The sequence below is a fragment of the Musa acuminata genome, chromosome BXJ3-5 (assembly GCF_036884655.1).
Source record: "Musa acuminata AAA Group cultivar baxijiao chromosome BXJ3-5, Cavendish_Baxijiao_AAA, whole genome shotgun sequence".
NCBI lineage: Eukaryota > Viridiplantae > Streptophyta > Magnoliopsida > Zingiberales > Musaceae > Musa > Musa acuminata.
The window spans coordinates 2,013,685-2,040,048 of NC_088353.1; the positions used below are offsets into that span (position 1 = coordinate 2,013,685).

General features: G+C 37.2%; 2 protein-coding genes across 8 annotated transcripts; both read right to left on the reverse strand.

Annotated features, from left to right (window-relative positions):
- Positions 1–4,727: 4,727 nt before the first annotated feature.
- LOC135639129 (putative F-box protein At1g65770) lies at positions 4,728–5,961 on the reverse strand. Its single transcript, XM_065152905.1, has one exon. It carries the CDS (start codon positions 5,943–5,945, stop codon positions 4,728–4,730), a length of 1,218 nt encoding a protein of 405 aa, XP_065008977.1. The 5' UTR covers positions 5,946–5,961.
- Positions 5,962–6,903: 942 nt separating this feature from the next.
- On the reverse strand, positions 6,904–25,759 carry LOC135580997 (uncharacterized). Of its 7 annotated transcripts, none has more exons than XM_065152442.1 (10): positions 23,209–25,759; positions 22,705–22,837; positions 22,500–22,588; positions 20,816–21,054; positions 20,187–20,273; positions 18,564–18,663; positions 16,325–16,538; positions 14,506–16,243; positions 8,506–8,610; positions 6,904–7,427 (listed from the first exon to the last, which is right to left on the reverse strand). In XM_065152442.1, exons 1-8 carry the CDS (start codon positions 25,357–25,359, stop codon positions 15,015–15,017), a joined length of 4,242 nt encoding a protein of 1,413 aa, XP_065008514.1. In that variant the 5' UTR covers positions 25,360–25,759; the 3' UTR covers positions 6,904–7,427; positions 8,506–8,610; positions 14,506–15,014. The 7 variants fall into 7 exon arrangements, with proteins under 7 accessions (XP_065008514.1, XP_065008511.1, XP_065008516.1 ...); XM_065152439.1 differs by having other exon boundaries at positions 8,480–8,610; XM_065152443.1 differs by lacking the exon at positions 6,904–7,427 and adding an exon at positions 8,214–8,408.
- Positions 25,760–26,364: the final 605 nt, after the last annotated feature.

The following is a 26,364-nucleotide window of genomic DNA, read 5'->3' on the forward strand; positions in this document are numbered from 1 at the left end:
GTGACTTGATACCGAATCTTTTTGCTTGTTATATTTTGGCATATATCACTTTATAACTATTGCATATATGCATATATATATTGTGATGTCCTTAGATTTGTGCAATGGGAATCGGATCGTGATGAGATCACGATAATGAGATCGATTCATTTTTAAACACAAATCCTAAATAATCCCGGTCATAGGTTACTCGAGAGGGACATCATGATAACCGGATAGACTGGTATGCTGTATACCCATCCATATGATGGATGCAGTTGGTCTCATAGCTGCTCGTGTAGGGACACTAGGGATATAGTACAAGTGCTCATTGGAGGATGAGTTCACTGATTGATCCGCTTACGGAATGCTGAATGGTTGATGATGCATTATTGTCAGACAATGATTCTATAGTCCTAGTGGTATATCTGGTGCTTAGACTTGAGACACCAAGGATGTCCTGTATGAGTGCTCCACTCTTTGATACCAGACTTATAGGTTTGGCTATCCCAGATCTAGTATAGCTGGTCATTGGGAGTGGTAGTCGACCTTACGAGGGTTATTGAGTGTCGATAGAGGATCATCCACTCTCGGCGTCATGAGAGGAATATCTCATGTATTCTTGCTCAGACAAATCCCTGGCCAGGGTCATTCAGGTTAAGAGAGAAAGAGTTCTCCGGGAGAATCCGATTAGAGCGAGACTCGAGTAGAAACCGTATGGGTCTGACAACACCATGCTCGATATATGGTCTCTGGGATATTAGATAGATGAGGGACTATAGGTACACAGTAATTGAGGACAGACATGTCCAATGGATTGGATTCCCCTTATCGTTTGGAGAATACGGCGTAGTGGCCTAGTACGTCCGTAGTTGATGAGTCGAGTGAATTATTACAGAGATAATAATTCACTAAGTTAGAAGGAGTTCTGATAGGTATGACTCACAGCCAACTCGATATTGGGCCTAGAGGGTCACACATATATAGTAGGCATTGCGATGAGTAGAGGTTCGGATATGAGATATCCAACGGAGCCCTTGTCTTATTGGATGCAAATCCAATACCCACTTGGGGAGGATCTATTAGGGTTTGACATGGGACCTTTATAAATAGGAGGGATTCAGAGCCTCATAGGTTAGAGTCTTTGCTTGCCTCTCCTATTCTCCTTCCCCTCTCCACCTTAGAGCAGGCCTGGAGTTTCAAGGAGCGTCGTCGCAGCCCTGCTGTGTGGATCACCGCTAGAGAGGAGGACACTTGACCTCCTTCACCCTCTCCTAAAGATCTGTAAGGAAACAGGGATATACGATCTCCCTAGGTAACATAATCTACTCTATACGCAATTTTAAGTTTCGCGGATTTTACACACCAATCTTTGCATGATGACGAATATCTTTTTGGGAATAGAGGATTTTGTTTTTCTTGTTCTTCCGCTACACATGTGATGTCGCCCCCAAGATTTCCCAACACTAGATCTAGCACAGTCGGTCATCAAGAGTGGTAGTTAACTTTATGATGACTATTAAGTGTCGATAGAGGATCATCCACTCTTGATATCATAAGATAAATATTTTATATGTTCTTACTTAAACAAATCCTTAGTCATGATTATTCGAATTGAGAGAGAAAGAGTTATCCGGGAGAATCCGATTAGAGCAAGACTCAAGGAGAAACCATATGGGCCTGACAGTACTATGCTCAGTATACGATCTCAGGGATATTAGATGGATGAGAGACTATAGGTACATAGTAATTGAGAATATATATATCAAAATGATTGGATTCTCTTATATTATGTGGGGACTGCAACATAGTGGCCTAGTACACCGGTAGTCGATAAGATGACAATTATTATAGAGATAATGATTCACTAAGCCAGAAGAAGTTCTAACAGGTATGACTCACGACTAGCTCGATATTGGACTTAGAAGATCACACACACATATGGTAGGTGTTACGACGAGTAGAGGTTTAAATATAAGATATTCGTTGGAACCCCTATCTTATTGGATATCCATTAAGCCACTAAATTATTGGATCTCATAGATGAGATCCAATAAGAGCTAATAAGAGATTATTGGGTAGACACTCACTAATCTAAGATGCTTGAGTAATTAGATGGATTCAATACCCAATAGAGCACGATCCATTAGGGTTAAGTTGATATGGGACATTTATAAATAGGAGGGAACCAAAGGGTCATAAGCTAAGTTTTTTCTTACCGCCACCTCCTATTCTCCTCTCCCTCTTCTCCTTCTCAACTAGCAAGGGCATATGGAGATTTGGATAGTGATTCGAGGAGCGTCTTCGCAGTTCCTACCGTATGAATCACCGTTAGAGAGGAGGACAACTGACCTCCTTTATCCTCTCCCATAGATCCGTAGGATTTCAGGGATATACGATCTCCTTAGATAATATAACTATCTCACATGTGTTTTCTAGTTTCACGAGTTTTTGCACACTAATCTTCGTACGACGATAAACACATTTTTTGAGAAATCTGAGATTTTTGTTTTCTGTTCTTCCGCTGCGCATGTGTTAACGCCCTAGATTTCTCTACCATGATGCCTTATTGAGATCAGTATAGTCAACACACCACTTAAGGGGTACTGCATTGACAAGCCATAGGGGGTACTATACCTCGATAATAAACTTTACTCTTAACAGTTTATCTACCTCATCACTAATTGCTTGTTGACGGTAAGAAAAAAAACTTGTGATACGTTTGCTTTACTAGTCATGGTTCAAGGGAAATATTCAAATAATACTAAGCTATATTGGGGTTAATTCTTAGTATATGTTTATCTCATCACTAATTACTTTATGATTGTTGGGAGCAAACCTATAAAGCCTTTATTTCAATGCAACCACATACTTCTCATGGGCTATAATTCTCATTCCATCTCGTGTTGAGCTACCCAATACCCTCGTGGAAACCATGATACCATCTATATGCATCACCTTCATATCATAAGCAATCACGAACAACATTTGTATTGTAAGCCAGAAATATATAATTTAGAAAATATATCTTTTCTTCGATATCACACAGGGACATCGAAGGAATGTGCAATGGCTTTTTACCTATATTGTATGCAACATCTTTATTTTAGTAGACTACTCGAAAGATAATTCTTATTGTCCTTGTACTATAAATAAATAGTGGACTATGAGGTTTTTGATTTATCTCATAATTCTCAATAACTTAGTTTTTTACTTATTTTTGTTTGCTTCTTATATCTCCAATGGTTTTGTTTTCATATATCGGGATAACAATCTCTATATTATGATGTATTTAATGGATATTTATATTCATAAATAATTTTTAGCACTATATATCTCCGTGGTGATAGCAATAATCATAGTGAGACATCAACAGTTTCGTTTGATCCTACTCCCATATTTATGATATATATATATATGATATATGCATGTAGTCGTGGTCACGGAAATATATCCACCGATTTCTTTCATTCGAATTTGCTAATTGATTGCTCCACTTACAATTTGCCCAAATAAACAACTCGACTTTGGGTGGTGGATAATCTTAGTTCCTTCTCCATTACGTGGTTCCATGGCGGGTCAGATATCATGAACTTGTCATTATCATGAAAGAGGTCGTGTGTTTAAGCTAATGCAGTGTTCATAGTAACTCATTCATATAAAAAGAAGTCATGTGTTTGGTGTTTAAGATTCTGCCGATCAAAAATTTAGCGAACCAAATAAATTATGTTCATGTTTAAGTAACACCAGGTAAGTTCTTTAGGCAATTTCACAGGATTTTTACCATATTTTTCAAGGTATAACCTGCATGGTTTTATCCGTAGCTTGTAAATATGTTTGATCCGAGGATTTCGGCATGTGGACTCCCGAACGAACGACGATTTTACCATCATGTCATTTGGAACTAATGACATGATTTATGCCACAAATGCTTTAGCACATCGATAGAACTTTTAGCTTCACGTCATCCGAACCTTCAGCTCGTCGATCAATCCTTAGGCACATCAACCTTCGACACATATTTTTGGCCCAATATCTGATTCTCCGATAGTCTACACGCTTAATCGAAGCATCTTATGTATTGCTTAGCTTAATATAGGATTAGATTTTTAAATTTATTAATTAATTTTATCATAAAAAAATAGATTATGTAGGAGCAATGGTGGCGACATCGTTTCGATTAAACAGTGGTAGTACTATTACACAAAAAAAAGTGAATCCAAGTGCTTGAGGCAAGTGAATCCAAGCATTCGTTGAGAATTCATTTACATTTGATCTCACACTTGATCGGTAAAGTTTCTCTTCTTCAGTCTTCTAAAGAGAAATGTATCTCTAAGTGTAAAAAATATCTCTAAAGAGAAATGTATCTCTTCTCCTTGTTGTGTTGTTAATCTTTACCTACTTCCTTATTTGAAAATTTGAGACACACACACACACACTCGTAAATCGTAAATGGAGGAATCATATAATAAATTTGAACCCAAAAAAGAAAACCAATGGATGAAAATCATGAAAGTGATGCAACCTCCTAAGACGAAAAATGATAGTCGAATGATCGAGTAGGCCGAAACTTATGATCATGCAATGCGATTATTGCTAAAATGAGAGTAAGAAATAAAAAGAGAGAAAAAACACTTGTATAACAAACATTTGATTATATGGAAGATCCTACCAATATTATAAATAAGAAAATTACGAACCCCATAGAGAAATACAACATAGTAATCCATCAACGAAGATGTGGTATACTAAAATAGGCATGGCTCGTGCCAAATGTTTATGATGCAATCCAATATTACTTCACTATTATCATGGTTGTATGGTAGAGGCCTCAAAGAGGCAGTCTCTATGTCATATACTCCTGACCTACAACAAGCAAGTTCGTCATCGTGCCAAGAATAAACCTCATGAACGTAGATAGTGTTGTGTTTTCCATGTGGGTATTGGGCGGCTGGGCGTGAGATAGATCGAGAAGTAACGCCTAAGAAAAGTATGTGGTCGTCTAAGCTCTTTGTCTCCTCTAGTGACGATGATATCAAACCTTCCATGTTCAACTTTAAGATATCGATCCTCTCCGTCGTGAACGTCATAGTACCTTCCCACTCATCGACGATAGGGTTCTCGGACACCATGTTTCCGAGGACTACGAGCTCACCTGATAACTCTGCGAACTGCCATAATGTGTTGGTCGATTCTTGTCGAGGCTCGGTGATGGCCACTTTCTTGAGTTGGGAGTCGAACATGAAGACTTGTGCGGTGTAATCTATAGCATAAAAGCTTCCTTTGAAGTAGATGACATCGAGGTACACGGTCGTGTCATCTAGCAAGCTCCAGTCATCGTCGTGCCCGAAACGAATGGATAGGAGAGCACGGTTCCAAGAGGCGATAACAATCATGGTGCAATCTTGATCGGTCGCCAGTGGGTTTGAAGACATCGAAATCTTCCAAATCAGTGCTTGCATGAATTCCTTTGTGATGCTCGCATCGGCATTGTCATGAGTGGCAGTATGGATGCTCCTCAGTTGACCTGGGGCCGATGGGAGATGGATTTGAACACCTGTGAGAGGATTTAGAAGAGAGATGCTCGAGGAAGGTCTATCTTCGAGGACGAGCCATCCATCGGACGAGCCATTGATGACGACCATATCACCGATCGTTGGAAGCTTGATCTTGTGGACTCTCGAGTCCGAGAAGGAGTAGAAGACGAGACGGTCGAAGTCATCTTCGCATCCCAGAACAAGCCACGGGAGCTGGGGAGGGTGCGAGCGGCTCTGAGGGTTGGTGGCACGCCATGCCTTGCAAACACAACGAAAACAGATGTAGTCGGTGATGTTGATGATCAGTCGATCGGCGATGAGTTTCAACGTGTCAGCTTTGAGGTTCGACCAATCAGCCCTCTCCTCTATCTCTTGTTTCTTGCTTTGAGCCCTCTCTTCGCTTTCACCCTCCGAAAGTTCCGCTTCCATGTTGAAATCGAAACGAGATCCTAAAACCAAGGAGATCTTTAATATATATGGGGCTATTTACTCAAAAAATCTTTTGGACTTTTTAGGAACACATTTATTTCAGAATATAACTAACTATATTGGAATATATATTTATATAGTTAAATTCTAATTAGAAATAGGATTATATAGGAATAAAACTTGCATATTTTACGAATACAAATTTCAACTATAGTAATACAACTTCCATGTTTTATACGATTAATCTATTAGGATCAGCATTAAGAAAGGATGAATAGTGCTTGTGGGACTTCAACAAACTTTGAATTTTGATTGACAAAACTAAAATTATTTAAATCTAACCAAACTAAGAAAAAGAGATAAATTGATTTAATATTTTTGGTTATCCTGACTATCTACCAATTCATTTTCCCTCGAGATCATTAGCTTTTACCGTTGATTGTTGGAATGATTGTATTTCCAACAATTAAAAATCAACTATCTCTTACCACATCCTCATTAAGAGTAAACATTATGCTTAAGAAAATCCTCTCTCTCTCTCTCTCTCTCTCTCTCTCTCTTTCTCTTATATATATATATATATATATATATATATATATATATATATATATATATATATATATATATATATAATCTCTTACAACATAAAAAAAGATTTATTAAAATATGTCACACTTAAAAACTCAAGAATTCTTAGGACCCCAAAATATGTAGTAAATTAGAGAAAAGTACCCTGTATTGGGTAATTGGGTGAGAGATGGAGCAAAAAGTATTGGCAAGGAAAAATATGGGGCAGTTGGGTATTGATCTTCGCTAATACCTATAAATCCCATTAAGGAAAATGACCTGAAAATGACCTTCATTGTTACCCATTAGTGCCTTGGAATTAAGAAAAAGAACCTTCAAAATTTGCCCATCAATTGCTAGCAACACCTCCAATGCTCTACTAGAAGATGAAGAAGACAAAACACAATCGCCTTTAGTGACGAATTAATAGTTATTATTTCTTCTAAAGATACTTAGAGGAGACACACCTCCAATGCTACGATGAAGAAGACAAAACACAATCGCCTTTAGTGATGAATTGATAATTATTATTTCTTCTAAAGACACTTAGAGGAGACTTTGGACGTACCTTGAGATCTCTACGGATATTCAGTTTCACCCATTCTCACTCCAATCGTGCCAAGTCTTTAATAGATCTGATTATCCCTTTGGGTTGGGTTGTGCCTTTGTCTTCATCTACTCCTCGTTAAAGCCATTAAAGCATAATTGGGTATAGCACCATATGCTACCTGTTTCCTAATCGACCTAAACTAACTTGACAAGAATACCAAACCCTCTAGCCTTCACCCTAGTCAGCGCTATAGCAGTATTCCTAATCGGCGTAGATTCATTGTGGAGACCATTCCTTTGATTCGCCAAATCAGGTCCTTGATGAAGTAATTCCCCCATTGCATAAGTAGCAGATAACCACTCACTCTGCATTAAAGAAAAAATCAACAATATGATAAATATTTTTTAATTCCTTTTGCATAGCATAATTTTGTAAACAAAGCATAACCATATTCATTTATAAATGTAACGACATAAACATTATACATTTCCCTCTGAGAATGGCAACAACATGGAATAGTAAATTTATTTTTCTTTTTAATAAATTATTGAATATTTAAATTCAAATTTATTATATTTCAATATAACGACAACAAATTTATCCCTTTTAACCATTAATAGGAAATGTAGTTGTTCCTACACCCATCTGTTCTAAAACCACCAACAGAGTCAGTGAGGAAGGCAGACATCAACCCACATGACAGTCTGAGGAAAAGAATACGAATATATTATAATTTATGAGTAATTGTCAGCAAAAAATTGAGTGATTGGCGCTGGCATCGGTAGAAGGATTAAGGCAAACCAGCAGGGCAGCATCTGAACACTTTAGCTGCCACCTTTACACGACAATTCAACGTTAGAAATAAAAAATCTCATGAAACCCATTTAGCCAAACAATTTTCCTTTATGTTTTTCTATCTATGCAGATAAACAGTTTAAAAGACGCCCCCCTAAACATCTCTGAATAAAAGATACAAGCAAACCAACTTTGGTCGATAATAAGTCCGATAACCTGGAAACAACTCCATCCATCTTACAGAAACATTTATCCAAAAATAATAATAGAATAAATAAAAGATGCAAGGAAACCAATTTGGAAATTAAATAAAACGATGACCAAAAAGCTATCACTAGTCATACTAACAGAAGATGGAAAACAAAGATAAGTTGCCATATATACATATACAAAAAAGAGAATAACCATTTTACATGGTCAACAAAACTTTCCTGTTCACAGCACTTGGTCATGCCTGGAAATTAAGAAGGCTAGCTACTTCCATAAAAATTTTCATGATTCTGTACATTCATGGTGCATCTAAAACTTCCATCCAAAGCCTCCAAAAATTTCTGAAGATTCAATGATAGGTTTAACCGTGTCGGTCAAAGTGATGAAACATGAGCAAACAAAACAAGCTTACGATTTCTATACATGGCAGAGAAAAACCTGCCGGATGTGGTGATTGATTATTCCAACTGAATCTGCTCTGTACATGAGTAGGAACTATCGTAAGTCCTTGATGAACATTGGCTTGTCAGTCTTTTTAACCGCCTATTCAACAATATGAATAATGATAAATCTGGGTTCTAAAAAGTTGCAACAAGTAAATCTAACGTTCATGCATCTCAAAGTGAAGAAACGGAAATAGGTGGCATGAGCTCCCAACAACTTTTCTAAAATTACCAGGAATTTGCAAAAGTTATTTTGACTACAGTAATGCTCAAAAATGAATCATCTACTGAAAAATGAACAATGCAGTAGAAAGCCCATTTGTATAAATATCAGAAATGACTTTAGTGAAACTACCTCGCTTACAGTTTTAGCAAGGTAGAACCTTCAAATGAAATGTGTATACTAACAAAATGTTGCCAAAAGAGTGGTAATAAAAGGGCAATGGGACTCAACAAGTACTTCAAAAAAAAATCAACTTCAAAATGGTGAAACCATATATATATTGACCAAGGGGTTCACGTCAATAATTACTAGTCCGACAACCAATTGGAGCATGAACCCTTGTGGTATATGTATATGATGTAGAACAAAGTAGGGAAGTAGAGAGAAAGAGAGGGGAAGAAAAAGAAGTATGAGATAAGAGAGGAGAGTAAGTGATTAGAGGAGATGCAAATATTTTCATTCAAGTCTGAAAATGTTTGATCCATTGACAAACTTCACTATTATATGGGTTTAGGAGCCTTGGTATAATTAATGAAGAAAATGATTCCCAAGAGTAATCTCCTAATGAATTAATATATCTTTTAGAAATCTAAAATGTGACTTAAAATTTTTAGACCAACTAATCTAAAGTATAATCGATGACAGTTTGAAATAAGCTTTTTCTGATGGATAGATTGACTGGGTTATTATATGCAAATTTTGCATCGAGTAAGATTAAGTCTCAGTTTTTCGAGTTTCTCCCCAACTAAACATCTAAGGAGATTCTCAAGGAATGGTTAACAACCTCAGTTTAACCATCAATTTGGGGGTAAAAGGCTAAAGAGAACTTCAATGTTGTGTCAAACAGTTTCCACAGTTTTTCAAAAGTTGATAAATTTCACATCCCTATCCGATACCATGGTTAAGGCAAGCCATGTAATTTAACCACTTCTCGAAATAACAATTTAGCAATATGTGAGACGTCGTTGGTCTTGTCACATGAGATAAAGTGAGTCATTTTGTAAAATTGATCAATAACAACAAGAACAAAGTCATCTCCACAGGCTATTTTGGGAAGCCTAAGAACAAAATCTAAACTCACATCTTGCAATGGTAATTACAGAATGGGTAATGGAGTGTATATGCTAGTATTGTGTTTGCGAGTTTTGGCAATTTGACAAGTGCCACTCCGACACACTCGAGCAACATCTTGCTTTAAGGAAGACCGATAAAATCTATCCTCGATTAATGCAATGGTCCTGTCTTGACCTAGGCGACATGTTAATCCACCCACGTACATTTCCCAAACAAATGTCTCGAAGGGAGGATCGGGGAATACACAATCTAGTGGATCGAAAAAGGTTACCACCCTTAGGAATGAAGTTTGTATGTTCACGACGGTTTCCATCTTGGACTTCTCAATATATGTGACTAAAGTCTAGACATTGGGTATACTCTTCTTTTAATTGCTCGAATCCTATGACCTTGACACTCATGGTAAATAGGATTATAGAATTTTACTAAGGACATCAACAGCTTTATTTTGAGTACCAGAACAAAGCTTAATTACAAAAGATTTAGGATCCAGTAAGTGAAGTCCCTTGATTGTTGGGGCTTGTGGATGAGATTTGGATGTTCTTGATTTGACCTTTTCTGACGGTTTTGTTTGTCGCAGAATAATGTCTTTACCTTTGTATGGAAAGACAGGTGTTTTCTCTTCCATGGTTGATTGCATCAAGGTCATACAACCAAGGCCAACCTAAAAGACTGTAGGCAACATCTAATGGTAGAACGTCACAGTAAATCTCATCTTACCCATTTTAATGGGTACTAGGCATCTCTCAGTCACTGGAAGTGTGGTTTTTTCAACCCAAGCTAGTTTGAATGGAATCGGGTGTGATTCTACCTTACTGTTTAATCTCTTGATAGCAAATTTTAGACTACGTTCATGGTGATAGTGTGATACCCCCATCAATAACTAATTTGTAAGTTTTTTCATGCTTCGAATAAAAGTATGGAAGATACTTATCTTCTTCCATTCATTGGAATCACTAGCAGTAGAGAGAATTATGCGAACAACATTAACATGAGCACCTTCAATTACTAGTTCGTTTTCATCACCTAAGTAGGCTTCCGATTCAACTACTTGGTTTACTCCCTCGATTTGATCCTTTGGTTATTGTTTTAAGGTAAGGGTACATTGAGGACGAGAGGCCAAGTGACCTCTATTATGGTAATAATAACACTAGATTGAAAACGAACTAGTTTGAGAATCAGTAGTTGAATGAGTTTGACAATTCATGGGATTTTTTACTTGACAGAGCCACTATTTGGGGTAGATTGGGTAATAGTTCTATTGTCAAGAAACTGAGATGATGCTTGACGAATTGGATAAGATTTGATGTCCTTAATCTCAAGGGCTCATCAGGAAGTTTCCTCCATGGTATCAAGGAAACTAAAGGAGACTTCCAGTTGGATGTCAAACCTCAACCCATAAACAAATCTTCGAACAATGATAATTTGGTACTTTTCTTTTTCACACATAAGTAAAAGTTTCTTAAATTGGGGCAAATACTCTACCGCACTAGAATTCAACTATTTAATGTTTAACAATTTTTCAACTAATTGGCTTCGAAAGTAGGTTATTAAATATTTTTCCTTAAAAGTTTTTATTTCATGACTTCCCATTGAGTGATGAGAGGCTATGGACGGTGTTCGAGATTACGTTGGACATGTTGTCAATATTTTCAAACGGAGCCTATTAGTTTTATTTTTGCAAATCGTACACATTCAATATTAATCATTCCATACCACTCAAAGTAGTCTTCCATGCTATATAACCGGTCAACAAACACAGGGTTAAACCTACTGTCAAAGTCCAACACATCCACTTTAACTCTTCTAGCCATTTCTCTCATATTGTCAGCAAGTCGAACTCGTTGGCCCATTACTCAGGTTTATGGATTTCTATAGGTTCTAGGAATTCATCATTAAGGTCAAAAGCTTGGCCATCAGGAATTATTGGAGCATGATTGTGAATAGGTGCCCTATAGGTGGACCTAGGATTTGTTTGAACTAGGGCTTGGGAAGTAGGTAAAATTCCTTAATTTGAAGCTACGAATTGGGGAGAATAGACATGTTAACTAACCGACTCATCAATCTCCTCATTCATGGGTCGTTTTTCAAAATGTTAGAAAGCTCTTACGACTTGAGTTATTTGGTCACATAACTAATTCAATATTGTGTCATGATCTGCTAGCTTGGTCTTTAAGGGTGTCTACCTCACTCTATTGGTTTAGGGACTCATCATGATTGATTTGCTTTTCACCTCATCGAGTCATGATTCTAATGCTATCGACAAATTACTTTTTGGTAATGAGATTATTAATTGTTGTAATGCACAAGATAAAAATGTAAAGTTTCAAATGGTTTTCATTTTTTTCACTTTTTGTCTTTTTTTTTTAACTTTCAAGGGTTCAAATTTTAGTGGTACTGTAGTTGCCACTAAAGGGGTGAGGGAAGATGATAAATTTAAGAAAAAAAAAAGAAGAAGAAAACAAGGGGAGAAGTGATGAAAATTATGATACAATGAAATATACAATTTTTCAATCCAATAAAAAATATTAGTAAAGTTTTCAAAATTTTACTCGATAATAAGAGTTATATGGTCCAATTCCACATGGGACAATCACCCTAAGGACCAACTCCACACGCAAGGGGTTGACATTGGAGGTGCAAGGATCCTTGAGTGTTGATCGAACCTTTTGATGCTAGTTGGAACCTAATGGGGTATAAGGCAAGTTTGTTGATATCCTCTAATACTGAACTGATGTAGAACAGAATAGGGAAGTAGAGAGAGAATTGTGAGATAACAAAAGAGAATAAAAGACTAGAGAAGATGCAATTCTTTTCATTCAAATCTGAAAATATTTGATCCATTAACAAGTTCCACTATATATAGGGGTTTAGAAGCCTTGAAACAATTAATAAGCCAATGATTTCCAAGAGTAATCTCCTACGGAATTAGTATCTCTTTTAAAAATCCAAAATGTAACTTCTAGGATACCTAAATAGTATATCAACACAATTAATACAAGAGTGCACTTAATACAAAGGGAGTCCCTAGAAAGACCAAAAGACTTTTCAATTTTCAACCTAACTGTTAGAATTTCTAGGTCAACTAATTGATGATTTTTTATTGATATATTTGCCTAGAATAAATTTTTCTGTAATCCTTTGTAAGACTCGATAGTTCTCCATCAGTATAGTTTGGTCCAGTATGGACTATTACACCTGGCAAGCTCACGTACCTTTCTCATGCACTCTCTCACACACTCTTTCCCCGCTCCTTGGCCACCACTGCCTTTGCCTTACCATGCCGCTCCTTTCTCCTCATCCTCCTACTGGTATATTTCTTCCTCCTCTCTCTACCAGTCATCTTCCTCCATCTCTTCTCTTTATCATCCCCTCTTATTACTGTTTCTCTTCATTCTGAACGGTACTAATCCGTACTGAGTGCTAGTATATTGATGATCCATGATGGAACCTTACCAGTCCTATGACAGGACCCAGATTTTGTATGTTGATCTTCACAAACCATTGTTAATCAATTTTGACAGGGGAAAAAACTAGTTAAAAAAAATATAAACCACCACACAGCAGTCTAGAAAATTCTGAACCAACTAGAGCTGTAGAAAAAACTTATTCCTTTTTTCAACTAGATCCAGTTGTTTTTTATTAAAGTTGGAATGTACTAGTAACAGCATTAAGTTGATGACCAACCACAACCAACCCAGGAAGGGGCAGATTTGACTGAATGATGCAGCTTCATAGTTGGACAAAAAAAGGCCAAAGCTTGGGTGATCTCAACAAATAAAGACAAATTTAACTAATATCTGCATAAGATAACAAAATAACTAGAAAGAAATGCCCAACAAGAAGATACACTGTATTGAACTTTCAACGTTCGAATAATCAGAACTATCAAGTACATTTTGTTCAAAGAACACTTTCTAATATTAAAATGGAACTTCATGTTATTAGAAATAACATATTGCGGCCCTCAATTTCCCAACCAAAACCTCACAGAAGTTATAACAAACATACCCTTGAGTTAGATACATGACTCAAATCTTACACAACTATGAGATTGTTATTTGAACCTTCCTTTAAGTTTTAGAATCCCTTAAATTCATGCACTCCAATTCATCTACATCCATCAGCAAGTATAATAACATCAATCTTAAGCTCAAAACCAAGTTTCTGGAAATACCAGAATTAATCTAGTGGATAAATTGGCTACAAGAAAACACAAAAGGATTGAAAGGTGTCGGAGAAACTGTTCAAAGCTGTGGATGAATAGAACAGAAATGACCAGATGATGACAGTTGCAATCCTGGAGGCTAGGTCTGCGAACTTGGTACCGCAAGTGACAAGTATGACCTGCAGCGACCAGATCAACTATAATTGATGGGGCAATCAATTTATGGTGATGAGGGCAAAGGACATCTAGCCACATGCAATAATTGAGATTATGATTATATGATGCAAGGTGTTCGCGGCAAGTACTAATCTACAGCATATAGATGTAGCAACAAGAACATACATCGTGAATAGTGAAATTATGAACATCTCATCAACTAGCAGCAAGAGTTAACAGCCAAAATTGATTTTGCAGTGAGTATAAGTTGCAAAACTTCAATGTCAATTCCATCATTAGATTTGTAACTAAGAGCAGATCATCAGAGTTCAAAATAAATTGGAGAAAGATAGAAGTGAAGACAGCATACATACCAAAACTAGGTTAGTTTACTTCATTTTGCACTTCTGTTAGAAACTCAATGGTAACTCAGCGAAATGTTGATTGAAACTGAGGATGATTATGTAATAGATCACCATATACTTCATGTGAAAAATAACGCACCATTCTCACCATGCTCAGATGATAAGATTCCTTTAAGATAATCTTTCTTACTCACAATAGAGGGGCTTGGATGATTTTAAAGGCCTTTACTATTTACAAGATGAATCAACAAAATAATTCTCCAGTACACAACTGGCAACCTGCGGGGTCCACTAACAACCTTGTGCATCTTGCCTCAGAAAAACCTTGTGTATCATATGAATATCATCCCCAACAGGAAACCCAGCAACACCAGTAAACAGATGTTCTGCTGGGATTAAGCCACAAAGGGTTTATCAGTAGCCATTAAGAAGGTTCTGAACCTAAATCAAACTTCTTTATGTCCACAGAAGCATCGTGAAGACTACAATCATCAATACATTGATCAAAGGATATGTCATCATTTTTTACTTTCAGTTCCATTTGTGAACTCATTGCAAATATGATGAGACTTGTCCAAAATATCAGCAGCAACGAAATTGATAGGTGTTAAATTAGGCTGAACATCATGGATATCTGCATCTAGCATCCCAGAACAAGCCATGTGAGAATGGTTAGTCTCACTTGGTATCCTGCAGCTCTTAACAACACAAGATAAGTTTGATTCACAAACAGTACCATTTGTTACGTAAACTGTGTCTAAAATACTTTGCTGTATAGAAAACCTAGTATTTTCATCAGAATCAGGAACTGCAGCACTTGAGCAAGAAGCCCCACTTTCTTCTGTAGCAGCAACATTCAGACATCTTTTAACAATTTCAAAAGCATAAGGTTCTGAGTTCCCATCATTTACAGAGGACTTTGGATCAAGGATGGAATCTTTAGCTTTCACCTTACAAATGCTATGCATCATTTCATTGCTTAACAGAAAGCATGGCTCTAAATGCACCATAAGAGATTTTTCAAAATGATTTGCATCATGGGCAGATTCAGAAGATACCTGGTCATTGCTCTCTGATGAATTTGGAGAATGAGCTTTGGTTGTCACATGACATTGAAGACTAGGAGTTGATGTAGACTCCAAGGAGCCTAGTGGAAGTTCTACATTCATCCTAACATTCTGTTTCAATGTGAAAGTATCAATACCTAGAGGAGTGCAATGATCCTCCAATTTATGTTGCAACAAGTTAAATTCTGTGGAATGCATGCTAAGAGAAGCAGATCCTGATTTTTTAGTATCAGAGGCAAAACCATCCGGATAACTCTGCTTAGAAACAGAATCACATTCTTGCAGATCGGCGGATGGATTAGCTTCTACATTTTCCCCTTCTTGACTATCAAAAAAAGTTAGCTCACTAATCAACTCAGCTTGTTGATTAGTTGAAAAATCAACTTGACATTTATCTTCATCATGAGAACCTGATAAACCTCCCCCAGGAAAATTGTGCATGCACAAATCACCAGCAGTCTCCGAAATCTTGTTTTCTTGAGATTTACAATTGGGTCGAGGAGAATCAGAAGAATCAGGTGAAACTCTAGAAGATGACAAGCTAGGTTCTGCATCTTGATTTGGATTTATGCAATGGACAACATCCTGACCAGGAATATGGAGGTTGGGCTCAATAGATGAGAACTCAGATGATACATGAGTTGATATTGTCTGATGCTGATGTTTGATGTCATTATCAACTGTATAAACCACAAACAAGAAATATGAAAGGGAGTTATAAAAATAATAGTTATAAATTATTAATAGCATTCATCACGCACCTCCATCGACAGCTGAATATTGTACAGAAGAATGCATTTTCAGGAGTGGCTTCTGTAATAAACCAGTACCAGGAAAAACCAATATTTTTATGGATCTAACTTCTAATTCTTGTGAAACCTCAAGAGGTTTAAAGCCAAATACATTAGACCATGTGTCCTTCAGTTCAGAAATAGCAGGTATAACCAGCTTTTCGATATCAAGAGAGAAGAGAGCCTGAAAATGAGAACAAATTATTGCAAAAGAAGCAAGAAGAAAGAAATAACAATTGAAATGTTGAGAAATAAATTACGAAAACAATTAAATTACAGCAATAATTATGAATAAGCTAACTGTACATGCATTGCTAAAAATGCCCAAGCAGAAAACAAGCTCAAATAAGTCACTGGTCAAAATACATGTGCACAACAGACGTCACCCCAATTTCAGATGGTCCATATGTACTGTTGCAATGTCATTTCTTAAGAACATAAATATCTTATGTGTCAGTTCAGTACAGAAATATCAATTGGATGAGAATTTTAATCTTGGTAAATGATATTTAGCATCCTTAATGACTCAAAAATGATTTTCTATAGACAAATAACATCAATCTGTCACATCAAACAACATAGATGATGATAAAGTCATCAACCACAGAGGAAGTCTAAGAAATTGACAAGCAACTAGACTTACCCTAATTAATGAAAATGAACTAATCTTTGAATTGGTACCATAATAACTATTACATGCTGCTACAGAAAGCCCATGCAAGAATTTGCATCAAACAAAATAGGTTGTTTGTTCAAAATTCTTCAGTAATAATTTTCTGCACATCATAAATGGTTAGGCTAATAAAGATTTAGCACAAGGATAAAGAAATTTCATTGTCAACAGTACCACATAAAGTAGCAATATATTTTATTCCAATTTATTTTTCTGAAATGCCAGCACATTATCTTAAAGTACAATCAACTTTGATATAGAAGAGGCAAAATTCTGCCATATGAATTTTTCCTTCCCAGAATGCCCTTATATGTTTGCTCAAACTTCCTATGCTGTATCAAAAATTTCTTTTCATGACTCACCAAAGTGCAAATGCAAATAACATGCTTTCCCAATAGTACATATCATGGTTTGTCTTATCGGTCCATACCAACATACCGACCAGCCATCAGTACGGTACAAACTGATGTACCGACACATGATACAATAGGATGTACCGATAGATCAGTATAGACCACTCATACCAGTCCCCTATCAGACCGGTACATACCCTAAGTGCAAAAAATCAGTATTAAATTTCCTAAGACTTACCCAAGCTTTGATAAGATTGTAGATAGACTTCGCGAGCTTTGTGAAGTTCGTATAAGATATAGAGAAAAAAAATGATGTTACTGCAGGATACAGACCTGAATGCTTTATATAAAATGCTGTGTTTTTCTTCATTATAATATGCATCTTACATGTAACAAACAGTATCCACGCATATGCACATGCATTTTAAATAGTGGCTCAAAGAAAATAAAATCACCAATCTTCACCTAAATTTAAAGCAATAAAGCCATCAAAATTGTATGAACACTAGACTAATATTGTGACCAAAACAATATAAACCCAAAAAACTAAAATGATTTATGAAAAACACTTTCATGAGTTCTCAATGAAGGCTTAAACCACTTGTTATAACTGTAGATCTTCAATTGAGGTTACAAATGACTACTGTCAAGTGACAAATTGGTTTATAACTTTACACATGCATATAAAGGCAGTTGTAAAGACCTTGATACTTGTAAGATAGTTGAAAAGTGAACAGAAATCTCCGCTTCCTTGCAGGCAGATGCTATATACTGGATCACAGTGGACAATAGCCTACATGGCCTAAGTTGGCCTCTAGCTTGCAGCATGTCTAAACTTTGTTTAAGTAATGAGACTAAATTCATTGGTAAATCAGAAATCATGGAGCTGAATACAGACAGGTCATATCTCTTCCCATATCTCACATTGAAAGGAGCTTTGTGCATTTAGCCATCCTTCTTTTTATCCTTTTGAGCAAACAAACTAAATTAAATTACTAAGTAGCACATAAGATGCCACAAAACGAAACAAGTACTGCTTGCCAATAATGATTTGTATTTAGTATTGTCAAAATGTATTTGGAATCTGAATGTGTTGACAAAAAGACAGAACAAGACAATCACAATTTTGTATCTTCAAAACAATATTAAAAAGCTAGAAAATAAAAAAATCAAGCTAACATACTGATTCAATTCCATCTAGAAGCCGACGGCACATCCCTTGGCGTCTATACATGTTTCTCGTCCCGATGAAAGGCATTTCAGCCAGCTTAGTTCCATGAATTCTGTTTGACACAATAAAATCACTAGACCTTCAAAAACAAAGATGAAAGAAAAAAGATCTATAGATGAAGACATTAAAAGGAAATAACATCCTGATTAAAGATTTGAGTATCTAAAGAAAACTTATGGTTTAGATCAAACTTTCTACTTAATTACTTTTTAGAAAACATTAGCTAAGTCTTATTAGAACATAAACAAGGTATACCAATTAGCCGTAGTTGGGTAAGAATGTTTGGCTTCTAAGTCAACACTCTATAAAAAGGTCCAATGTACCCAAAACTAACCCATTACAACCTGCCATCATGCATAGGAAAGAACAGAAGTGATGGCAGTAAAATCTAGAGGGAAGAGGAGGAAGATGAAGGTTAACTATGAACCTGATTTCTTAGCCAACGGCAGTACTTGATTAATGCCATTTATGGAGGTGATGGATGTCCAAACGTGATTGACACTTGATAATGGGAAGCCAGAAGGCAAATGGCCAGCCACGACACTCACAGGTAGTGGGTGTTCAGGATAAGGAACTGAATGGTTTGGCATAGAGTAGCCTAAAGAGAAGTTAATCAGGAAGGGCGAAAGAAAGCAGAAAAAGGAAGAAAATGGAAGAGAAGATAGAAGAAAGGAAAAGAATATTAGGTGAAGAAATATAGACATCTAGACCAAGGTCCCAAATTCCAGTCTAAGACTTGAACCGATCCCTGGCTGGACCGCTATGGATTCCTGGGATACCATATGTGTTGACACAAGATACACCCCTGACACAGACCAACGAGAAAGCGGGGAGGAGGGAAGGATGAGGAGATAAAGGAAAAGGAGGAAGAGATGGCTACACATATTGTAGGAGGGAAATGTTGCCACGAGGAGAAGGTAGTAGCAATGATGAGAGAAAGTGAATGAGGCAGCAATAGAGAGAGAAGGGAAAACTTTTGATAGCAGCTTCCCTGAAAATCCTTAATGTTTTTTTGCCATCTAAACACCTCTTATTGATAGCCAGCAGCTGTTGACGGCTGAAATCATTTCTGTCCAAATTTAAAAAAGGGAAAAAAGAAAAAAAGGTTTCGAACTGGACTGAATGCCTTTCTTGAATCTTGATTTTAGATATTAAATATAAGTATGGAAGTCATCTTAGGTGTTTTGACATAGTGGAACGGAATACGTAGAGCATGATTAGTTGCAGTCTTTCAAGTTTCAACTGAAACATAACATGTCCTGCTTACATTTTAAGATAAGTGGAGCTTTTGACTATATCTATGACAGCCTTGGGACATCAGTTTGCAGGTGCAGATGAATCACAGTCACCTCCACTAATAACTCTTATTTAAGAAGGAAGATCTTCATTTCTCATAACAAATGCAGGAAGGATGAAGAATTGCTGATTAATTTAACAAACCACCTACACAACAGAATGAATGAACCTAAGGTACTAAATCTGACCCAATGACTTTTCATGAAACCAGATGCCAACAAAGTTAAGTAATCATCCATCAAGATATCTTCAATTTAACACAGACAACAAGACATGTACCTGATAGATGCCACAGAAATAATTTCATCACCTTGCTCCAAAATAAAAGAGTAGAAACCCCTATAGTTCAGCCGATTGAAATTTGATCTACAAATTTGAAAAAATAAAAGGATAAATTTAGCTAATAGGTTTGCATTGAAAAACAAAAACATCAGTAAACCATATTTAGTTACTAGAAGAGTCAAAAAATAAAGAAATTAACTTTAGCATAAGTATAAATTGCCCCTCCGAGGCATTCCGATGAATGAAGATCTAGTAAGGCTCTAAGTACCAATGGCTGACCTTAAATAGTTTTCTATGGGGAAGTGCATTGCCCTTTCATAGGCGAAAAATGTATGTTAGTTTCAAGACAAAAAAAAGGCCATGCCTTTATTCCTCCTTTCTTCTTTACTCATTAATTGGTGATCAGGCCAGTAATTACCATAACTGGTATCAGACCAAGATTAAGAACTTTAATAGGAATAACTTCCAGTAATCTTCTACAAGTTCCAAATTAAAAGCCAACACATTTCTCTAAATATGCTTTAAATCTGTCATTTGATCGTAGAAGTTAGAAGCATACTAGATCATTGTTGGTGAACAGGTATGGCTTCAAAGTTCTAAAGTAAGGAAATCTGATAGATGCTTACCCACAGTTATACACAACATTATGAATCAGGTTAACACCACTTCTCTGGTCAATAATCGGAAGAAAGCACTCGTTCATAACTGCAAGGGCAACAGCAACCTTCGAGTTGCATTCAGCAATTAAATGAGACTTCAGTGGTGTTTTGGGAGCATCCTCATCAAAACGCCTAATAACACTCCATGAGAATCCTGCTTCCAAGTCATTCTTGATCCCAAGAATCTTCTGCAATCGTTTGAAAACCTGCAGCAATGAAAAGTAGTATAGGTTCATCTTAAAAGGCTAATAGATGCACAAGCTAGATATTTACAATTAAGTGATTAACTTCTAGAAGATTTTTAGAAAAACGAAGCTTCATAAGAGTCATTTGTTCCAACAGAAGTTTACACGAACTTAATGTCACCGTCTCTAACATGAACTTAGAAATATCAATCAAGATCATATCACCACTGAACAAACATGGCTGCTTCAGAACATTACAACAAAGTCAATTAATGCCCACACGTTGGTCTATATACAAGTTATCTAAAGCAAGCATCAAGCTTATATTTTTCTTGGTTCCTACATTTTATGTTAGCCACTTCTCAAACATAATTGGTAATTTTCCAGGAAAAGACAGCATAAAGGAACAGATGCACACATTTCATCCAACCTGTAAACAACATTCTTAGTTCATATCATGACAACTCTTTATGGAAATATCATGGCAAAAAGCAAAGTTGGCTTAAGTGGTCCTAAGTTAAAATAATGAAATACAAAACTTATTATTTGTTTGCTTCAGGAGGAAGGAAAAGAAATTGCTTGCAAAATCTATAAAATTGATGAAAGAGGAAATTACATCTTGTCATACAAAGGTGAATTAACTCTTAAGAGTTACAATTTTATGACTTATGACAAGTTTATTTTCAATGTATTACTTCTTATCAAAGCTCTTAAACTACTAAGTCTTCAAGGCTTTTCTATCTCTCTCATAGTTCTTATATTTCTTAATATTATCATTAATAAAGACACAACCCATTTTAAATACCAAACATCCAATAGTTTGTATCCAATGTGACACATACACTGTAAAACCTGTAAGTGTGTGGATCTTTTGAGTTGGAACAAGCATCAATTTGATGCTAAAAAATCTAGTTATCATCAGATTTGTGGAGACGAAAAGATGTAATTCACCTTGTGCATGAGATCGGGCTTTGGACAGAGAGATCAATGCTGTCCTAACTCTTCCCAGGGAAGCTACTTATGTTATTCAAACAACTGACATCAAGTCTCAATTGAACAACATCATGAGCATGCCCTAAGTGCAAAAACGGTCATTGCTCATCCAAAATGGAGATATGTAGGAGATTATAGGTTAAAAAAAAGCTCCTCATATCTGTAGAGCATACTGTTGATATGCTTGCTGATCTGAAAGCACATAACAATATCTACTTGAAAAGAAACTAGAACTTGATAGCCAACAAGAATATACCTAATTGACAGAGAACCAGGCATGTAAAATAGATATTTGATCTAATTAAATTATGTGTATAAATTAAGCATGTGCAGGTTAGTAACTTTACACAAAAAAGATCTTGTTGATGCCTTCTGAATCATCTAGAAATAAATTTAAATATAAAAACAAGATAGAGTTACCAAATCTCAAATAATGCTACTGGTTGAAAATTTTAAAAAGCTACCAATTATACCTTTCTGCAACTTTGGGCACAAAAAGACATGCCCAAATTCTTGGTAATGGCAGAAACAGATTCTGCATCAGGAACACAGCCTTGGTGGTCTAGAAAACCCAAAATGCAAAACAAGAAGTTTCATCACTATGTAAACCTTATCAAGGTTGAAATTTAAAAAAATATAAAAATAATAATATCCAAAGAGCAATTGCAAGATCTGTACATTTTGCCTCACACTGGTGGCACGAGAGTAACGAAGAAACTGTTCCATCCGTTTCTCGGGTGGCATCAGCAGAGATACCCCCACAATATCTGCAGCAACAGTTTGTACAGTGCCAATCTCCAGGAGGAAGCTTCTGCAAAAGAGACATAAATTACTTGAGCCAGGCAAGCATATACCAGAAGACCAGGCTCCCAGTATGAGGACCGGGCTGCCAATGCAAAAATGTGAAGCATAAAAAATGTAACAGGAATAATGTAGCATGACTTAGACACTATACTACTGCAAAGTTTTTTTTTTTTTCCTTAGCTTTGCAGAAGGTACCACGGCCACTAAATCCATTTATCTCCAACCTCCACCAAGTCAGTGAAAATCAAGAAAAGGTACAATAAATAAAGGATCAAAAGAGAAGAAGTCATGACTGACCCTTTTAAATTTCAAAATGCAATGACATATGAATAGAAGTTCCAAAACTGTAAGTGACTACTGTTATTCTATTTGACGCACCTCAATGCCCAAACAACTCAAATGGAATGTTGAAGGACAACCATCACAACAGATCAAGTCACCACCATCACCGCAGATGCCACAAGTATCATCATTTGGGTCATCACCGCTTACATCAACACAGTAGAATCCTTGGCGTTCTGACTCATCCTGCTTTTTCCATGCATCAAGCTGACACTGCAACAGGGAAACTCCTCCATCTTCCAGAAATATATATTGTGATGGCTGGAGAAGTTTGCTTCCAGCATGAAGCTCAAACTTTGGCACAGGAATAATTTTACTGCAGCAACTGCAATTAATACCATCTCTTGTTATCCGGCCTTCCAGCTTTGTCTTTGTTTTTCTCTGGTTCATGTATTTCACTTTTCCGTTTATGGGCAAGACACCCATATCTATCATCCACGAGAGAACTGTCCTTTTCCAGATGTATGGAACATAATCATTATCTTCAGCTTCTGCCTCCTGGTTGCTGCCACGAGCCAACAGAGCACATCCTCTCTGTTTGTTTCTTCCTTTTTGAACATGCTTAAGAACAGTGGAACCAACAGCAATCTTCATGTTTGAGGGCAAGGCACTGTTTGACTTCTTTCTGCCTCTATTATCATCAAGCTTATCCTGAGTGTCTTGATGTCTAGCATGCCTCATGTCAGAACTTCTCTTTACTTTCTTTTTGCCCCTTTGAGTTTCCTTGAGCTCTTCCCTCCTCCCTCTCTTGTTAACAATTCTCTTTAGTATATCCAAGGATTCCATCGGTACGACAGAGTCACTGCCAGAAGATGTTTTAGAGGATCTTCCTGAAGAATTATTGCCCCTCTCATTGCATGCCCTGTTCAGTTGTTCCTGATATGCAGCATAAGCCTTTGTAATTGACCAATAACCACTTTTTCCTTCAGGAGGAATATAAACAGAATCTTCATAGTTTCTGCCTTTCCTTGGCCTCAGATCTATTGTCCAACCAGCATTAAGAAGTATGTTTTTTATCTGATCCCTGAGGTTCTGTTTTTCAGTGCTGCGTGCTACACTTGTTTTATTTAATTTTTGTTTTGCAATAAAAGCAGCTTTTGAGCTGGATCTGCTCTTTATTTTCAAACCAGTCCTGCTCTTCAGCTTATCCGTTCTTTTTTTTTCTCTTTTCGGAGAAACAATTACTGGCTTTGTTTTTCGTCTACTGGATCTAATTTCCTCAGTTTTGTCAATTTTTGCCTTTCTTGATTGATACTTACTGAATGTAGCTCCTGTACTTGATTTTCCATGTACTCTTTGATCTGGAGAAAGAGATGGTCTCTTTGGTGTGCCTCGGGCGGAATCCTTAGGAGAGCCTACAGCCTTTAATTTTTCCTCATCTTTCCTTTTAGAATGAAGGTTCTTCAGCCCATCTGCCCTTTTGTTACTTGGTGAGACCCTCAAGACACCATTTTTCCCTTGCAACCTCAGAACACCAGCTTTGCATTGTGACATGGCAGTATCTGCTCTCTTTTCATTAGCAGAACTGCTGCTATTATGTCTCATACGAAGTGTTTGATTACCTGATGACTCTATTGGCTTGTCTTTTTCAGCTTCTCTCCTGCTAGTCCTGGGAGAGTGTGTCTGCGTGTCATTCTCCATCAACCCATCCCTCTTGCTGCTCGTGGGATCTAGAGGTTTGGAACCTACATCTTTTTCTGCCTCCATATCATTTGTGTCATCTCGACCATGCAACAGTTTTCTTTTTGATATTTCAGAATTGTTGCCTCCTCCTCGTTCTGGAAAATCCATTTCCAGTTTCTTTGCAGGAACTTTGGCATCAGCTGGCTCTCTACTCCTTCTTTCCAACTCTGGCTTGGTAACTTCTTTCTTGTCAGAAACTATGAGCTCTTCATTTCGCTTCATGAAATCTGGCCTTAAAACCCTCTTCTTATTCTCTACCTCAACCTTGCCTTTCTCTTCCATCCGCTCCACGCCATTGTCTTCACCGATGCTCGAGCTGTCTCCGTTCTGATCGGTCCTGTGATCCACCTTGCTTAGAGAAAACAAACAATCGTCTGAATCCGAATCGCTCAAAACCAACCGCCTCTTCTTCTGCCGATTCGGTTCACGGACCTCCTTCGACGCAGAAACCCCGTTCGCGACCCCCCTCTTCATAGCAACCGTCTCCTCCTCCACCGAAGACATAGCAACGAAACACCAATATCCCTTCACCAAGAGAAGTCACTCCTAATCCAACGCACGAACCCAAACCGATCGCGCCACGGAATCCACGGTAAGAAAAAAAGATCCCCAGTCACCATCCATCCCGTATGGATCTAGTAAAAAACCAGCGCGCCTCTGATCCCAGAACAGCAACACAAAATTGAAACTTAGGGGACCAAGGAGAGCGAATCCGGCATACCTCCTACGAGAGATGGAGATTTTGAAGAATTGGAGCGGGTTGCGAGAGGAATAGATGGAGGCGAACGGAGCCGAGGGGATCGATTGGGGTTTGGGGTAGCTGGATCGAAGCGGAGACGAGGGAGAGCGAGCTCTCGAAGAGGCGATGGGGGAGTTTGGGTGTGTGTCTTTGGAGCTCTAAAACAAATATTTTTTTTTCTTTTCTTATTTTTGTTTTCCGGGCTCGTATAAAAATGAAATAAATATTATTAGCCATCTCTGTTTCCAATTTCCCTCCAACTCCTCGGTATACGGATTTCGACCTAGATATTTCACGGTCAGATTCTACCACATTGTATGTCCGTGAGCAAACGGTGGGTCCCACTAAACGCGGGTACGGTTTCGAGTAACACGGAAGCGAGAATTTGGCCACTGATAATTTCACGGCCAGGACATTTATTTCTTACTTTCTTATACCTGTCCGCGCTACCTCCCTTTTGATTGGTAATTCTGTAGGACCCCACGAGTGTGTGGACAACCAGGCGGGTGAACGACCGGGTAATACATTGGGGTAGAAACCGTTAAGGGAACGGGAACAAGGGACAAGATTTGGTTTGGTTGGTCTGTTCGCTGCTCGGGCCAATTGGTTAAAGCTCGAGCCGGCCCAAAACAACCCACGAACACAGACCGTACACGTAGAAAAGTAAAAAGCCATAATATTATTTTTGGTGTCTTGATTTTTATGAATACGTATACTGATGTTTGTACTAATTTGATTTAATCATATGAATACGAAAGGAACAATTCATG

Coding starts and splice junctions, on each gene's coding strand:
- LOC135639129 (XM_065152905.1), bottom strand. CDS start 5,945: ATGGAAGCGGAACTTTCGGAGGGTGAAAGCGAAGAGAGGGCTCAAAGC.
- LOC135580997 (XM_065152444.1), bottom strand. CDS start 25,359: ATGTCTTCGGTGGAGGAGGAGACGGTTGCTATGAAGAGGGGGGTCGCG. Junction 18,664..20,186: donor ATTTCTGTGGCATCTATCAG/GTACATGTCTTG, acceptor TGTGTCAAACAG/AATTCATGGAACTAAGCTGG. Junction 16,539..18,563: donor TTCTAGATGGAATTGAATCA/GTATGTTAGCTT, acceptor TCTCATTTTCAG/GCTCTCTTCTCTCTTGATAT.